Genomic DNA, 18,460 nt, shown 5'->3' with positions numbered 1-18,460 from the left:
AACATTAGGAACAACTTTCCTAATAGAGTTGCACCCCCTTTGCCCTCAGGACAGCCTCAAAACGCCAGGGCATGGAATCTACAAGGCGTCAAAAGCGTTCTACAGGGATGCTGGCCCATGTTGACTCCAATGCTTCCCACAGTTGTGTCAAGTTGGCTGGATGTCCTTTGGGTGGTGGACCATTCTTGATAGACGTGGTAAACTGTTGAGTGTGGAAAAAACCCAGCAGCATTGCAGTTCTTGACACACTCAAACTGGTGCGCATGGCACCTACTACCATACCCTGTTCAAAGGCACTTCAATATTTTGTTTTGCCCATTCACCCTCTGAATGGCACACAGTCCATGTCTCAATTGTCTCAAGGCTTAAAAATCCTTCAACATGTTTCCTCCCCTGCCTCTACACTGATTGAAGTGGATATAACTATTTTTAATTTAACCTTTATTTACAAGTGACATCAATAAGGGATCCTAGCTTAAACCTGGATTCACCAGGTCAGTCTGTCATGTTTTGTGTACACAGTGTGTATGAATTAGCATAGGGGCGATAAACAGTTCACAAAAACTAGAAGCAGACATTTTTTCCAGCTCTTCTACAAGCCAACTCTTATCAGCAGAGGCTTGAAATCTATAAGACAGATGGTGCTCGTGATGCCAAATGTGCATTGTTTTCTTATGAGCTGCATCAGGCTGTTTACAGATTAGCCACTCTCTGGAACATCACCACCACATTTACATCTAAAATGCTAAAATAGACAAAAAACATAATTGGGAATACACTTCCCACAAGTGGGGGTTCTGTTCACGTTGTGTATCTGTAACATTTTCTATAACCCCTATGGAACAGAATTCAAGATCAGTTCCAACCAGTCTTCAACTCATGTGACTTAATCGAATAGAATAGATATAGGATCTATGGAATGTGGCATTTGGCACGCCATATCTTTTTAGCTTCATATTGAATAACATAATAAGCTATGGTGAGGAAAAGGCCACTGAATACCAAAAGTGGGTTTAACAGTAATGTAAATACATATTTATTTGAATATTCACTTTAGTCAGCTCTGGGGATAAAACCTTTGTGGGACCATACCAGAAGACTCTAGCTGATTGTAGGGAATGTCAATGCATGTAGGGTGGAAAAACAACAATTGAAACCAAGATATCCAAGTACTTTAAAAAAAGTTTATTGGTTTTTAAAACCCTTTAAAAAAAATCTCAACATCAGTGAGCACTTTCAATTAAAAAAGAAGGAAACTTTGCTGAAATGCTATAGCAACTTTATCAAATTACTGTACGGTCTGCTGTACACTAGACAACAACAAGACGGCATAGGGTATTTCTACAGATCTAGATGAAGAAGAGGGTTAAAGGGACTTTATACCAGGTCTGTGAAAGGTACAGCACAGGACTCAGCTGCCCCTGTGCACTTAAAGAAGAACAGACAGGATTAGTCTTCGTTTAAGTACAAACATCAGTGCTTATTTTCAATGGTTTCTGAAAGAAAAAACTATTTCACAGAGTTACATAAAAAAAGTAAAAACATCTAAATGAAAAGAACAGATTCAAAACCTGAACATACAGAACAAATATTAATCTGAATTAGTAAACATCAAACAATGCAAGTAACTTGTGAGTCGCTATACCTTTCTGTTCAGATTGACAGGACCAATCCTGAATTACAGCAAAGTGGTTACAAATACTTTGTACAATAGAATTCTACAAACATGCACACATCATTTAACAATGTGAAAGATTTATTTGAGAATATTTGTTAAAATGTTTCTTTAAATTGAGTTTCATATTCTCATGTATGAGAATGAAGTTAAAAAAAAAATAATAAAAAAAAAAAAAAGTCTCATTGAGATTAATGTACATTGCTACACAAGACAATTAGCGTTCATTTTTTTTTAAATTGACACTTCTGTATATAAATTTTTCACGTAGTTAAGCTCTTTAAAAAAATATTTGGGGAGCTTCAATTGATGCATTTGTCCTAAAATAGGTGCCAAAGCCTGGGTTCATTAAATGTTTAGTGCAATAACATGAACCTTCAAAGCTGGTTGAAATTTTAACCATGACATTCCGATGTCCATTGCAATGTTCTGGGCACAAAATCTGTCAGAGAAAGATAGCTATGCAACCTGGTAATATATAATACTTTTTTAAAATACCCATGCTATTTTCTCACTCGAAGCAGACATCTTCTGTAAAAAGCCAACCAATATAAATCTCAGGAAGCAAACAAAAAAAACAAGTTTAGAAAAAAAACAGCATTATCTGTACAAGAAAGGGCGCCAGCAGCCAAACACACAAGCACAGTTTAGCTGGCTCCTGATCCTAAATCACCAATATAGCATTTCAGAGGGTGCAGGAGCACAGAACCAGTTTAAGTTATAACAATACAGTGTCAGAGCTTTCATATGTACAAACTGTGGGGTTCAAAATGAGAGGAACACTTACAACAGTCAACTGAATTAACCCCAATATTGTCCTGCTACATTGGTTTTTATAAACCAGAACAGTAGTGTGGTTTTCAGCATGTTTTCCAGTGCTACAGATCAGTTGCCAGTTTCAAAATTTCCTCAAATTATTTATTTTCAACCATCCTACCTGAAATAAGGACAATTCAAAATGGCCATATAAAAAGGTATTTGACAGATGTCAGGCAAACAGGCAAATGCTGGGAATTTTGTGGGTTCTTCTAATTTAAAAAAAAATCCTATTTAATGCTTTTTTTCTCTCACTAATTAGTTTTTCTTTGGTATGGATATAAGGCTCAGAAGATTAAAAGCTCATAAAAACCACAGGATCTGACCAATTAGCTATTCCCTTTATGAGTTGCATGCCTTATTCACAAACTGTTCTTCACTATACTATAAGCTATTTAGACCTGTAATAGATGACCCGTACTTTACCACTAAATGCCTTTTGTCTCCAGGTGAAACACGTCCCTTCACTGTTAGAATAAAATGAATGCAGTGCATTAATGAACTCAAGAACATTATTCAAGGGGAAGAAAAGGACAAGTTATACAAATGTTTATGTAATTCTGTATTACAGTATTCCATAATATTGTATTTTCTACTGGATCTAGACTAATGTAAGAGGAATAGCTTTCAATGTATGACAGTAAATTATGCACTTTAGTGCCTTTTTATAGGAAGGACTTTGAATATCCAATGGCATAATATGTTTGAATTTACCATAGAAAGAAAACTAATTTAATTGAATCTAAATTACTTCATATCCATCACATGTTTTACTGAATGTATGTAACACATATGAAACAAATAAAAAGAGAAGGGGAAAATGACATACATTTACATAAACCTGCAGTAACCTACTTTGACAGTAGCAGCCGCTTTGATAAGTAAAAAATGCATAGTTTTAAAATAAATCAGAACCAGGAAAGTCATTTTTCCCCAAATAGATACATGACTGAAACAGGGCAGGGTCATCTCCAGTCAATATACTTTGGTATAGGGGTGTCATAAGGTTAAATTCCTATTAATTTATTCCTCCACTTCCTTAAATCAATATATTTCTGTTAATTAAGATGATACTTGCTAAATAGTCACAAAGAAGGTAAATAAAACACCAGTGCCCTACACAAGTCTTAAACTCGATATAGGTGAAAAAGGTCATCTTCTGCATTATATGTTTTAAATACAAGATTTAACTGTCTTTTGAGCTCCATCTTAAAGTCCATCCCCTTTAGTTCTGCAGCCACTAAAGTGCAAGCTGTCCCCATTACAGGTCTCTATTATGATTGTTTTAAGTCTCATAAACCCATACTATTCCAAACAAAGCAATCCTGTCCTTTTGACACTGGGGAGCTCAACTACAGTAAGAACGTCAGCAGGGCAAAATGTGTGTGAAGCAAGCCTAAAAAATGACAACATTAACAGATAACATTTGTTGTTCTTCAGGTATCTGCTCTCAGTTTCGCTGTACTCAAAGTGCATTAACTACTGGGACATGAGGAAATTTGAAAAGGTGAAAAGCCATACATCAATCAAATTCAAATTTCGATTTCCTAGGCTATATTTTTTGTACCATGCACACTGGAATTTGAGTGGTCAATATCTTATTTGTCAAGTTTGCATAACGTGTCAGCAAAACGGACAATCAGACATCTTCTGACAACTTTAGTATACAGACAGTATATCTTGACCTTTAAATCTATAGTTTGAATAATATTCTGTAGTCACAGAGATTCTTTTTCAAACAGCTGCCGTTTTCCTACTTGTAAAAATACCAATTCTGAGAGAATGGAACTAGTTTGCCTCAAGATCATTGCAAACAATGTGCGTTAAAAGGTCCAACGCAGCTGTTTTTATCTCAATATCAAATCCTTTCTTTAAGTACCTTACTGTGATTTAATTGAAAACAATGGTCAAAAAGTAACAAAAATAGCTTCTTGGCAAAGAACAAATTCTCAAGCAAGAATTTTGCTAGGGCTGAGTGGGGAGGGGAAACCTAAAAACTAGCTGTTATTGGCAGAAGGTTTGGAACTCTTATTGGTCTATTAACTAAATTTACTGCCTGGTGATGTCACCATGCAGGCCAAAAATCTCACTAAAACAGGCTGAAGTTCCAGGCGGTCTTTTCAAACAGCTCCTACACTAAAAGGGCAATATTTAAAAGGACAATATTTAATTTTCACAGTATTATTCCAACCTCAGTGTGGAAATATATAAAACATGGGTCTAAGTAGACCAATGATAATTTTTATTTACAGATTATGGGGGATTTTTTTAAACTATTGATTTGTCTTGCACCTGGAAGCACCTGCAATCCTTAAGAAGACTTGAAACAATGAGAAACATTAGTACCACTGCATGCTACTGCAAATGCCCACTCAAGGTCATGTACTGTACATACAATAGTCTCGGTATCTCAACTCTTCATTGAGATGGACAGGGGCATATTAGGTGAACATACACCCCATTTAACATTCTTGCACAACAGTATGCTTCTAAAGCAGTTCCAAATGATTTGTCTGATAGATCTGAATATACTTTATCTCAATGGAAGGAAAACAATTTACAGAGGGAGGAAAAGTTACCAATTATTTGCCAAACCTCTTGTTTTAGCCAAGAGCTCCTGAACAAAAATATTAACCAAAATGATAGATGTTTGTAATCTTTAAGAGATCTCTTCATATCTTCTGTGTCCTCCTGAAAATGTAAAAATACTTGTTCTACTACGGTCTTGATTTAAATGCTCTTGAATGACTTGATGTCTAAAGAGGGAGAAATGGATGAGTCAGCACCAGCAATGAGCTGTGAGCGAAAACCAGCATATTTGTAAGAGTGATCATTTATGTTCAGCCTGGCACTTAGACTGGACAAAAGTCATTGTTTCCAGAGTGTTGCAGTGTGCTATACAATGTCAATGTGAATAATTACAAAGATGATAAAAAAAATAAAAAAAACTATTTCACCCTCATGAAATAAAAGCAGAGCCCATATTAACCCATTAACCCGACTGTGGGCTGGTCTTTACTTTCCAGCCAATCAAATCCATTAGAATTCGCAGTCTCGCTGCAAATCTGCTGGAACAGCGGATCATTCTTCAGTTCCTCCAGTGTAGAGTCTTCATATTGTCCCTGCTGCTGATTGGGGTCAAACAGAAGGTTTGTGTCCAAATTGTTCAGGTCATTGATGCTACTGGAAAGATCAGAGGTCAGTCGAAAATCAGACCCCACAGCGTTGAGTTCTGACACCTGTCGCACGAGCCGATTGCCAGGAGTAAGGCTGCCGTCCGCTAAGAGGTCTTTAACGGTGGTGCTGAAATCTAGCTGCTGCTGTTGAAGTTTCTGGGCCAGCAGCATAGGCTGGCTCTGCTGATGCTGCTCTTCTCCAGTAGCTGATTGTGCTTGGCTGTCACCTGCTGAGAGACTCATCTGTTCGTTCCTAGAGTTCTTCATGAGGTAACCTGGCTTCTGAAACTCGTACGCATTCGGAGCGTTGGAAGTCAGAGTCTGGTGGTTGACACTGCTGGGGAAGCTGGGCGTGGTCTCTAAGATCTGGGTGAGGTTCATGCGGGCTGTGTAGTTGGACGGCAGGTTGTTGATGCCCAGGCCCCGCACCGCGTCGTCACTGTCCCCGTCCATCTTGCTCAGGAGCACGTTGGTGATCTTTTTGCTGTTGGTCTGGCCCTGCATGGGCAGCACCTCTGTCTGCATCATCACATTGACAGGCACAGACTGGCTCCTCTGTGCCATGCTGCTGACGCTGACGTCCCCATGGCTGTTGGCGAAGATGTTGATCATCTCGGGGATCACGGGGGAGGTGAAGGGGGACACCACTGTTCGGGGGATGTTCTGCAGGCCCTGGTTGCCACTCAGGTTTCGCTGTCGCACGGCAGGGCTCACACTACGACAGCGGAAGGTCCCGCCTGCTGAGGATGTGCTGGTGGCCTTGTTGTCCAGAGGGGCGGGCACAGCGAAGCCCTCCTGCTTGTTCAGGTTGGCCATACTGGCTGCCTGCTGCTGCACCGGAGAGATGGGTGTCAGGCGGCCGTAGTGCCTCGTCTGAGACTGATAGGACTGGCCAGGGATGGCGAAGGCATGGGGCTTTCGGAAGTGGTCGTCAACCAGGTCCTGATAGCTGGGGAGGATACTGATGCCGTTGATGGAGTTCCCCCCGCTGTTGTTGTAACCATTGTTCATCCACTCCAGTTTGGCCTTGTCTGGATGAGTAGCCATGGGCCTCTGCATGGGCTTGACAGGGCTACTGGAGACAATGCTGCCGTCGTGGTAGCCTGTAATGCTGGAGTTAATGGGAGTGAAGGCAAAGGGGTTCCTGCACTCCACAGGGCTGGGGGGCACGCTGCCGCTGCAGTTGGAGTGTGGAGTGCCGATGGGGGTGTGTCGGCTGCTCCCCAGGGCACTGTCCACCGGGGTGGTAGGGGCCATACGGGAGCAGGGACTCTCCCTGGTCAAGCCCTGGCCTCCTCCCATCATCTCAGAGGTGGGTGTGGGAGTTGGGGTGGGGGTGTGGACAGGGGTGGTGCTGCTGTGTACTGATTGGTAGTAAGGGGTCACTGTCTGGTTGGAGGACATCATGTTGCCCTGTATTACAGACTGATGGCCTTGCACCGTCACATCAGCTCCGAAGGCCTGCAGACTGCTGTTGAGCTTCATCTGCTCCTCCATCTGCACCAGCTCCTCCACAATGCTGTCCTGGGTCATATCGTCATCATTGAAATGGAAGTAGTCCATGTCTGTCTGCATGGAGAGCTGGCTAGAGGCTGGGGCCTGGCCCATCATGGCCAGGGGCTCCATGATCGGTGTGGATGCCTGCTTGTGGTCTGTGATCTGCTGGGCGTAGGCCTGCTGCTGCTGTTGTTTACCTCCCTCCAGCCGGCGCCCGAGCCACATCGTGTTCCTTAGGTCACTCACAGCAGACTGCTCCAGTAGGGCAGAACTGTTGGGCATGGATTGGATGTTACCCGTCATGTGCTGAATTCGTGCATGACCAGCCGGGGCACTAACGTTGCCGATGCTGCTAGTGTCCATGGTGGTCGGAGTGTCTCTTCTCTGCACGGAGTTCTGTGGCTTGACAACAGTCTGGAAGCCTCTGGTTCCGATGGGGGAATCAGAGAGTGACAGGATTCGAGTTGGGACAGTGGAGTTCAGTTTCACAGTAACTTTACCGATGGCTGGTGCACTTTCAGGTCTGACCGGGGTTCCTGCCCTGGGGAGTTTCTTCACTCCTGCACCAATCCCATGTCTGTAACCATCGGAACCCCCAAGAGGCTGCTGGGAGATGAAGACCCTTTTGACAGGCGTGGGATAAAACTCTGGGCCGATGCCTGGGCGCTTCCTGGGGCTCTTGGAGGCGATGAGTGATGTGGCAACAGTGCCGCCATTGGGTGACAGAGTGGTGCTGGTATTCTGATTGGAGACCGTCAAATACAAAGTGCTTTCGTTATTGGTGTTATTATTGCTACCAGCTGTAGCTGCCACAGGGTTGTTGCACAAAGAGGACTTTACGTTGCATTTGGTTCCAGCCATTGCCTCCAGTCCCAGGGAGCCTTTAGTGTGAGGCGTGGGCACACTGGCAGCCCTTGGTACAGCTCCTCCAGCCCTCTGCCCCCCTGCAGCTTCCTGAGCCATAGTAAGCCTGCTAGCACCCAGGGCCGGACTGCCCTCACTTATGGCTTCACCCTCCATCATCTTGATGTCGATGGTAGGGGTGGTGGTGGCCCGGCCTGACCTGGCTAAGGGGGACAGGATGGGGGCCGCAGAGCCACTCCTGGCCCGTGGGCTGGGTCTGCTCTCCTCCAGGGCTACAGTGCTGCCCATGCCAGCAGAGGCAGGCCTTAAGGTGGTGTTGGTTAGGGTGGTTGTAGTACTGCAGTTGGGAGCCAGGGATATGGTAGTCATCTTGACCACGTTGACAGAGCTGATGTGGGGTGTGGGCTGCATCACGGTCTTGATGGGGCTGTTGGTGATGAGCAGAGTGGGGGGCGAGCGCAGGGTGATGGCGCTGGTGGCTGAGGGTTTAGGCAGGATTTGGGCATACCGGTGCCGGGCAGAGCGGTCCCCCACAGGGCTGGCTGGGATATTCTGAGGGGTCTTGGGACACTTGACAGGCTGCATTGACTGGGTCACCACTTGGAAGTTGACAGGCAGAATCTTGCCCTCCGAAGTTCCCACAGGACTGGGGGACATCAGCTGCCTGCTCCTTTGTACCTGGATTTACAGCAAAGCAAAACATGACACAAAAGTATGAATAAGATGTAAACATATGCAACACCTTCATAACTGCAGTTATGAATAGCTTCTGTTGCATGTGATGTAGGCAACACAAAGTTGTCGCTTGTATAGATGTGTAACAGGAACACTGCAAAGACAGTGGGATATATTGAGTAAGCTTAGACAAACAGAAGTAGAATACAAGCTTGGCTTACCGTGATGGGGCTGGGGACTGCAGCTACCATAATGCCAATGGTGGGATGTGGGGAGAGCAGGGCTGGGCTTCTACAGGTAATGGAGCCGACCCCAGGCGTGCCCCCGTCAGCCCGCCTGGCCTGAGCCTCTCCGGGGAGGGGGGAGTGCAGCATCTGCTCCTGCTGCTTCTTCTGGATCTTCCGCTGGAGCTGCTGCTTGGCATCGATGGAGGGAGAGGGCAGGGTCTTCACTTGGGACTGGAAGGAGTGGGCTTCAGCTGTGGGTGCAAATGCTGAGGATGGCAGTGGTGTTTTAACTCCTAAAGGGAGGAGACAGAAGAAGACAAACAGGTTAACACATATTTTGGGTAAACAAATTGTCACGGTCCTCCTAGGCAAAGCAGCTTCTATTTTGCAGGAAGCATAATTATCAGACTGGGCACACACTGGTTGAATCAATGTTGTTTCCACATCATTTCAATGAAATTAAACCAATATGGAATAGACATTGAATTGACATCTGTAATTCATGGGATGGCTTTTAGGGACTGACAGGAGGTGGTATGTAAATGCACTATAGCAGGTCAATGAGAAGAATCTGCCACTAGATGGAAACCTTTCACTGTTCACCATACATGAGGCAGTGAAAGGAAAAGTGAAGTTTGACTATCAACACATACAGTGCATACGGACAGTATTCAGATCCCTTGACTTTTTTACGTTACAGCCTTATTCTAAAATGGCAAAGCAAAGACAGGTTTCTATACATTTTTGAAAATGTATTAAAAATAACAAAACAGATGCCTTATTTACATAAGTATTCAGACCCCTGTCTATATAAGGTCCCACAGTTGACAGTGCATGTCATAGCAAAAACCAAGCCATGAGATCCAAGGAATTGTCCGTAGAGCTCTGAGACAGAATTGTGTCGAGGCGCAGATCTGGGGTACTGAAACATGTCTGCAGCATTGAAGGTCCCCAAGAACACAGTGGCCTCCCTCATTCTTAAATGGAAGCAGTTTAGAATCACCAAGACTCATTATGGAGCTGGCCGCCAGGCCAAACTGAGCAATCGGTGGAGAAGGGCCTTGGTCAGGGAGGTGACCAAGAACCCGATGGTCACTCTGACAGAGCTCCAGAGTTCCTCTGTAGACAAGGGAGAACCTTCCAAGGAGGAGAGAAATCTCTGCAGCACTCCAACAATCAGGCCTTTATGATAGAGTGGCCAGACGGAAGCCACTCCTCAGTAAAATGAACATGACATCCCGCCTGGAGTTTGCCTAAAAGGCACCTAAAGACTCGCAGACCATGAGAAAGACAATTCTCTGGTCTGATGAAACCAGAATTCTTTGGCCTGAATGCCAAGCATCACGCCTGGAAGAAACTTGGCACCATCCCTACAGTGAAGCATGGTGGTGACAGCATCATGCTGTGGGGATGTTTTTCAGCGGCAGGGACTGGGAGACAAGTCAGGATTGAGGGAAAATTGAACGGAGCAAAGTACAGAGAGAGATCCTTGATGAAAACCTGCTCCAGAGCGCTCAGGACCTCAGACTGGGCCGAAGGTTCACCTTCCAACAGGACAACGACCCTAAGCACACAGAAAAGACAACACGGGACTGGCTTTGGGACAAGTCTCTGAATGTCCTTGAGTGGCCTAGCCAGAGCCCGGACTTGAACCCAATTGAACATCTCTGGAGACCTGAAAATAGCTTTGCAGCGACGCTCCCCATCCAACCTGACAGAGCTTGAGAGGATCTGCAGAGAAGAAGGGGAGAAACTCCCCAAATACAGGTGTGCCATCTTGTAACGTCACACCCAAGAAGACTCTAGGCTCTAATAGCTGCCAAAAGGTGCTTCAACAAAGAACTAAGTAAAGGGTCTGAATACGTATGCAAATCAGTTTAATTTTGTAATACATTTGCAAAAATACCTAAAAACCGTTTTTTTGCTTAGTCATTTTAAAAATAAGGCCGTAACAACAAAATATATAAAAAGTCAAGGGTTCTGAATACTTTACGAATGCACTGTATTGTCACCTGTTGGTGTACCAGTCATGACCGTGAGGGCTGCCACAGATTTGGTGCCGATGTAGTGGCTGTTGAGGAGGAAGCGAGCCAGGTCCTCCACAGCATCAAACTGGCGGCTCAGCACCTTCTGGGCCCACTCACACACCAGGCCACAGGCCGCAGAGCGCACCTCTTCCTCCGCACTGCACAGCTGACCTGAGGCCTCCAGCACCTCACACTGAAGCAGAACATGGGCACATGTACAGGTGTTAAGAATTAAAGTCGTATATATCCCTGTATTACTTTTAGTTCAATATGAAGCCTCAAAATGTGGTCCTTTTTTAACACGCTACATTAAATAAAGTTATGTTATGGTTAGACTACAGTTAGGCAAACATTTCTTATTTAAATAGATTTGAGAAAATAAATAAGTACGGTAAAGACCTTGAGAGGAACTTACCCCGTCCCCTGTTTTATGTAACTCCAGGTTGGGTAGAGATGGCATGTGGACAAAGGCTTTCTTCCTCAGTCCACTATAGCAGTATGTGAGCAGAGGTTAAGGTCAAAAACACTGAACTGTCAAACATTTAAGAGTTAATTTATGGATTTGCTAAAATGTGTTGCTTGTTTGTCTGTAAAGAGCAGGGTTTCAGGGGCCATTTTAGACATAAGAGACTGGGATTTCCCCACAGGATAGGGTAAGAAACATACCTCAGGGCAGAAGGGCAGCGGTCACTCAGACAGATCTGAGGAAGAGCCTTGTCACCCGAAGCTGAGACAGCTATCTCCCAGTCAGCATCAGTCACTAGTCACTCCACTACTAATCCCTCAGCCCCCTCACACTCCCACTGAACCTTCTCTTCCCCCTCCAACCTTCGGAGCTGTGACCAACTCCACTGCCAAAATAAGGCACTGTGGATTTGTGGTGAGAGCTAGACTTTTATCAGATTCTGGTGTGTGAGAGTGTGACAGCAGGTGCTCCCTGCTGAACACTTGCATACACTTAGGTGTCTCACACAACCAGGCAAAGAGCTACTCAGAGTTATAGCACAGTTATGAATGACAAATAATAAAATAGACAAACAGGTCCAAGACTGTGACCTTGAATTAACTTGTACCTTTGTAGAGTGTGTATTACATTTGGAAAAAGAAAATAGTTCATTTAAAAAAGGGAGATATAGATTACTAAGCAAGCCACAGCTCAAGATGATCTGATTTTACTTTTGAGTTTCAGTTGCTATTGCAACCACCATATAAAAACAAGGTCTATTTCAGAAAGACTCTGCATTGAAAATAAAAACTGCATGCATATGCACGTATTTTATACTATTCTATTTTCCACCTCAACAAAATAAGGACGAAGTCACTTGTCACTTTACTAATTTAACGGACGCTAATCTCATTGGAGACTGTATCTTTGCCAAGTCTAGAGTCGTGATCTCATGGAAAAGACATTTCACAAATTGTTTCCTGAAGGTCAAGAACACAGTGATTCCCCTAAGTGTCTCTGTCCTACTATACTACTCTCCAGGCAGAGGCCGCTTTATTTAATTTAATTTCAGTTCTATATTTAGAGGCTCCATGAACTGACACAACAGATGTTCTGCGACCAGAGTCCAGAGAGGCCAGATTGTTCGCTACAAACGATTCCAGTGAAGGATATTTTGATTTGCCTCTCATGCCAAGTCGACGTGCCTTCATGTTTGGAAATACATTTTTCATGATCTTTCCAAAGTCCGCCGCACTCAATGGGTGGTAGCAGAGATTGTCACAATAGCTCCTGAAACAAACAAACAAACAAAAAAACCAGACAGAGGCAGACAGACAGAGACAGACGGAGAGAGACAGACGGAGAGAGACAGACAGACAAGGCATTGGAAATCTCAGTAAAAACCAAATAAACTGTTAAATATCAAATAAAGACAATCATATCAAAACAGTGACATCTGGGTGAAGACGTTCCCAAAGAAATCTGAACCATTATTAGTACTTTCAATTGCAGTGAATGAGTAAGTCAAACTGTGTGTTACGTAACAGTCACATACCATTTCAGACTTTCCGTTCTAGTGTTACCAACACATGGTGCACATCTTTTCCCATGCGTTCTGCATCTATTTATATTGGTGCTTGGCTGGCAGTATGTAGATCCTTTATAGCTGGCAGTGTATGGTAAAGGTTTATTTATTTAGTAACAGCCAAATGTTATGTACTTTCATAACATGTATCTCATGTCATAAAATAAAACGGCCATACAAATGTGTATCTTGTTCCTGTGAAACCTCTTAGAAGTAAAGTACTCATGGAAATCAAAAGTAAATCCATTTATTTCCACCTGGAATGGAATTGAACCTATCAGGTATTCCAACCTCCCTAAAATACTTGTACACAGTGCTATCAATATGTTTCTAAATTGGTGTGGTGTCCCTTTCCAGAACATCAAAACAGGACAGATTTTTGTTTGTATTGAACAGTGTTATTGTTTTGAAAATGTCCCGAGCTGGGCAAAGTCCTCTTAGATTCACACTTCCCTATGTCCCCTTTCTCAGTCAGATACCCACTTGTACTCGTCATAGACCTCCTGTTTGGGCAGAGAGGTTTCTGGGTGTTCCTCTAGGTGATTGCGGATCCAGTTGAACGCGTGCATCTGCTGAGTGCGGCTTGATGACATGGAGCTCTGATCACTGCTAGAGAAAGCAGGAGAAAATGGTTTTTTTTTGTGATTGTATTGTAAATAACCTGACTGTCGGATGTACCTTTCCCGCCCCATTTTTCAAACCCAACCAACACACATCACCCCCATGTCTCTGTGTTGTAAGTGAGAGAGGTTTTATGTACCATGACAGTTCTCCAGGACTGGCAGACCCTCTCTCAGTCCTGATGGGCATCGTGTGGAGTGTTGGGGTGGAGGTGATGAGGATTAGATGTGGAGAACAAGTAGGAATTGATCATTGTATGATATTGACAACATCAATGAGCAGCGTGTGTGTGTTTGTGTCACCTGATCCTAAACTAACTTCAAGCCACTGCCCCTGGACACTTGGGGAGATGTGAGAGGATTGGATAAGTTCAAACAATATGGGGAAATTCCTCTTAGCCCATTAGAAATAAAGCTATTATAGTATTCCTTAGGCCTAATACATATCCAATCATCTCAGATCGACACACATTCCTAGGGAGTAGGGGTAGGGTCGATTTGGAATTTATATACACACACAAACACAACAGATCAAATATACATCAGAGAGAGAAGACAAATCTACATATTTTGCTAAAATGTAAAACATGAATGGTTGAGGAAAGATGTTATTAATAAGTTATTAAGTAAGGACTTTCAATGAGAACACACACACACAGGTGGTAGTCAAGTGGGAAGTCAATATCAAATCAATGTGGTTTTTTTTTTTAAATGCCAAAGATAATTTTCTATTAAAAAGATAATATTTGAACACACATCTAACTGGTAGTCCTAAGTGGGAATTCAATATCAAATCAATCAATGCAATGATAAAAATAAAAAAAACAGCCAAAGCTTATTTGCGCTCTAAGGGAGAGAGTTTAGCATAACGAGGCTCTAAGAGAGAGAGTTTAGCATAACGAGCAGAGTTTAACATAACAGTTCAATCTAATGCTGACAAGCATTGTAGTAGATGTGGGGATGGGGTAGGGTGCAGAACATCTATATTATGCTACTAGGCTAATGGATAAATGGGGAAGATGGATAATGGGGAAGATGAACAACAGTCTAAGTCATGTGCAAATGGCGTGAAACTACATGCAGACACACAAAATGTTGTTCAATGAAATAAAAAAATGATCAATGACCTTTTTTCACTGTTGCTGGGACCAGAAGGCAACTTAAGGTAGAGGTAGAGTTTCTCGATGTCTGTAAACGTCTCCACATCTTTCTGTAAAAGCGGCGCACAGGGAAGAAGAGGGATTTAATAACAAAACGTGTTAACTTTGTTTTTTGCACTTGAAAAAAAATATTATGTTCTGTCATCCCTGTGAGTAGTAGTGTTCATGGTAGTGTCTTTATCACTCGACTCCACTGACTTAACGTGCTCTACTGATATCTCCCTCAGACCAAACATGAGAAAAGAAATGCTTCTTTTCATTCTCACTACTACAATAATCCACCAAGATACATTCCACAAAGGCTGACAGGTTGCCTTCCACTCCAGCTTGAAGAGCATGAATAATACAGAAACGTTTCCTGTTGAAATGATCCATTCTTAGTCTATTCTCCATTGAGTGAAGTCAGGTGCTTTCATTGTTTCTGATGTAGTAACAAAGAAAGCTAAGAGTTTCGTTGTACAATGTAGGACATTTTGAAGCACCATCAGTGTAAAAATGTTAATTAAACAGTTATGAAATGTAAGACAAAGACTTCAGTTCCAGTGAAACCTAAAACAACCATTTCAAACAGCCCCTTTAGTTCGGTTGGACTAGTTTGAACATTATCAGCACCCGGGAGCGTACAAAACAAATAAACAAATTACTTGCATGGACACGGGTTTTCGTTAATTTGACATTTGGCAATGTGAAACCAACTGGACCAAATACATTAACAAATAATCAAACTTATTCGAACTATAGTTCAAAACTGTGTATGAAAAACACAACACACAATGTTCAGGAACAAATACCCCCCCACACAGAAGAAAACAAAAACATGGATGATCCTGCAAATGAGATTAGGGATGTAAAGGAGAGATTACAAAATACAGGAAGAGAGGGAAAGCCACAGAGAGAACCACTGATCTTGATGAGGTCTCGTTCAGAAGGATCCTGGATGCATCCTGATAAACAGTGCTCGAGCTAAGATCAATGTGGACGAGTGTCAGGATAAACAAAATTACACAAAAACCTTCAGCCTCTTGGATTCTGAATGTTTCTAAAAACGTGTGTGTGCAGTAAATACCACAGGGTGTTAGAGATCAACACAGGGGGTCCTCATCCCTGCCACAATGACAAAAGCCATGAGGAAATCTCTTAATGAGATCAAACAAATGTTTCCAACGAGGGGACAGGGTTAGTGTGTGGTCTGAGTTCGGTTCGCTAGAATTCTGACTGTCCAGTTCCCTTTTTTAGGGCAATGTGAACACTAAACTTCCCAGGTTCCCTTGTCATTATTCCCGCACCACACACTTGACTACTGCAACACTGTTTCCCCAGCCATAAATCCTCACATTGGTGCCACAAAGAGAAGATGGTGATGTGCAGGTTCGCAGAAAATATATGTGTGCCATTTTTGGATATTGGACACCGTTTTGATATTGATTTTAGCGCTTGTCAAGGATGCACAGAAATACCAAAATGTGTGTGGAGTTTTTAGTTCAGATTTGTTTGAAATGTGATCTATAAGCTAAGAGAGCTTCATAACTCGATTGTGTGGTTTGAATAGTGTGAGAAGACATCATGAGACATATGATATCCGTTATTTTAAAGAGGACTATATGTGAAAACCCCTTAACAGAAGACCTTGAAGGAACATAAGGATAAATATGAGGTGATGGAGCCCTGCAATATCCAGAGGGGGTTGTTGCAGCTACCATGGGACAGTGTTATAACTAACAAACACTGATACCTGCTAACCTAACAAACAGACAGTCTTTGGGGGTGGAAAAAATGCATTTTAAAGTTCATTACTTTCTATTTATTTTTAGACAGTTATTTGCGGTTAGTCAAACAATGCTCGAGGCAGACTTTTCCATGTGAATTCAGATGATTTGGGTGTCACACAGACGCCTTCGACTTGGGTAGCTGGGCTACAGCCCTATGACATGTTTTACAACACATCAACATACATTAACTGAGAAAATCGTTTCAGTATTTGGAAGCTATTTCACTGAGTGACTTTGGAAGGCATGCCAAAAATTCCCCACCAAAACAGAGGAGGTAGCCTAAATCTGGTATTTGTATTTTCAGGGTTTTGGGGTGGGGCAGAGGGTCTGGCACGTGCAGCACTGGGTCACACAGATGTCGTGACAGGGGGGCTTTGGGGCTGTGTCACGCCATGATCTGATCTCCACTGCTCAGTGACCACCTCCACTCCCCGCCGGGCATTGCACTAGCAGCACTACAACAGCAAGTGGCCACACATAAGTACAACTTACAACAGTAAACAAACAAGCAAGCACTGGATCACGCTTGCACTCTTACTCACTGTCGGTTTCTCGCTTAAACCTCCCTCTCAATCACACAGACACAAGCTTTGAAACGTGCTGGCGCACACACACACTTAAGTCCCCGTGGATTGATGGGGAATTTAAACATTTTATGGTTGAGGGAGGAGGCAAAAGGAATGGCAAATAAGTCTGCACAACCGATTGGCAAATGTATTGCAAATTGAGAAATCATGTGACTAAACTGAATAAAAAGAACAAGAAACTACACTATAAAACAATGACAAAGAAAGATAGTAAAAAGCTTTGGATCCATAATAAATATAAAACACACACACCTAAGCTCAGCTGTGAAACACAATACACAGACGCAAAAAATAAACAAAGCACAATCTGTATCTCACCCTCTCTCTACCCCAGTACTACGATGGATAATGCCAGTTGAACCCAACCCAGTTCAGTGTTTGGAGGATGGCTGGGCCCAGAGCTACAAACAGGAAACAGCCCTCTCCAACACGCTGCTTCAAAGGGAATAGGGAAGATGATAGGGCGGGGCAGGGGTGATTTAAATTCTGCTGGAGTAGAAGGCGGCAGACGAGAGACTTTGGCTCCAGGCACAACTCTCCAACACAGAGCGGGAGGGCCCTGCAGGGGGAGGAGCAGGCTCACACATCATGTTCTGGATTCTTGATGAGCTGCACCGTAGTAGAGCTATTTTGCACCAAAATAAAAAACATCCTCATCTGAAGGGGCCATGGTGCCTCTGTCTACTACACAATATTTATTCACTGTTTTAAAACAGTAACCAACATGTGGTACGATTGTTTTTTCTAGCACCTAATTATTCTCTTTTTTTACAAAAACAATTCAGAGGCAAACGCTGAAATGAATAACGTTTATTTAACATGAAGCTGTGAGTGCAATGCACTATTAATTCAAGACCGATTGATGGACCACGACGACAGCATCTAAAAGCAGAAGGGATACAGACAGTCCCATGGCATTTCAATGACCCAACCAACCCCCCATAGAGGAAGTAATCGGAGGTAGCAATAATCCGAGGAATACCTAATCCGGGGGCTAGCAAAGCAAAGCGGGCAGTTAAGCTCACGTAAACAAGCTTTTGTTTAAATGGTGTCTGCTGTAGGACACCAATGCTAGGGAACATCAGACCACCAGACCAGTGCTTTACATTGTGGTGCGGACTGCAGTGGACAGCCAAAACAGCCTGAATGTCCAGAGCAGCATCTCTGACACCAACATTATGGAAAAGAGTTAAACACATGACCACAAAGAGAAGATCTGGGTGCCATAGCAAGGAGGGGACAAACATTCACACACAACACAGAGATGTTGACAAACATGTCTTGACGGCATGAGTGCACAGAGCCAGACAGCCATACTCGGATCTGGGGGGGGGGGG

The 18,460-nt window shown here is 43.2% G+C and overlaps 1 protein-coding gene across 5 annotated transcripts in view; it reads right to left on the bottom strand.

Moving 5' to 3' along the window:
• Nucleotides 1-1,164: 1,164 nt before the first annotated feature.
• LOC116358974 (DNA-binding protein RFX7) overlaps nucleotides 1,165-18,460 on the bottom strand; it is a 42,984-nt gene continuing 25,688 nt past the window's right edge. Inside the window, exons 3-10 of one of the 5 annotated variants that reach the window (XM_031811526.1) lie at nucleotides 14,735-14,817; nucleotides 13,748-13,786; nucleotides 13,471-13,596; nucleotides 12,576-12,692; nucleotides 11,373-11,457; nucleotides 10,955-11,150; nucleotides 8,925-9,223; nucleotides 1,165-8,706 (exon numbers count right to left, since the gene is read on the bottom strand). In XM_031811526.1, the coding sequence (XP_031667386.1) occupies nucleotides 5,476-8,706; nucleotides 8,925-9,223; nucleotides 10,955-11,150; nucleotides 11,373-11,457; nucleotides 12,576-12,692; nucleotides 13,471-13,596; nucleotides 13,748-13,786; nucleotides 14,735-14,817 (4,176 nt within the window). In that variant the 3' untranslated portion in view covers nucleotides 1,165-5,475. Of the gene's footprint in view, nucleotides 8,707-8,924; nucleotides 9,224-10,942; nucleotides 11,151-11,372; nucleotides 11,458-12,575; nucleotides 12,693-13,470; nucleotides 13,597-13,747; nucleotides 13,787-14,734; nucleotides 14,818-18,460 lie in introns of all 5 variants that reach the window. The other 4 variants (XM_031811519.1, XM_031811510.1, XM_031811536.1 and 1 more) reach the window with 4 other exon arrangements.

This window comes from Oncorhynchus kisutch, linkage group LG3 (genome assembly GCF_002021735.2).
Source record: "Oncorhynchus kisutch isolate 150728-3 linkage group LG3, Okis_V2, whole genome shotgun sequence".
Taxonomy (NCBI): Eukaryota; Metazoa; Chordata; class Actinopteri; order Salmoniformes; family Salmonidae; genus Oncorhynchus; species Oncorhynchus kisutch.
The sequence above is the reverse complement of the archived record's forward strand: the minus strand, read 5'-3'. Positions and strand labels throughout refer to the sequence as shown.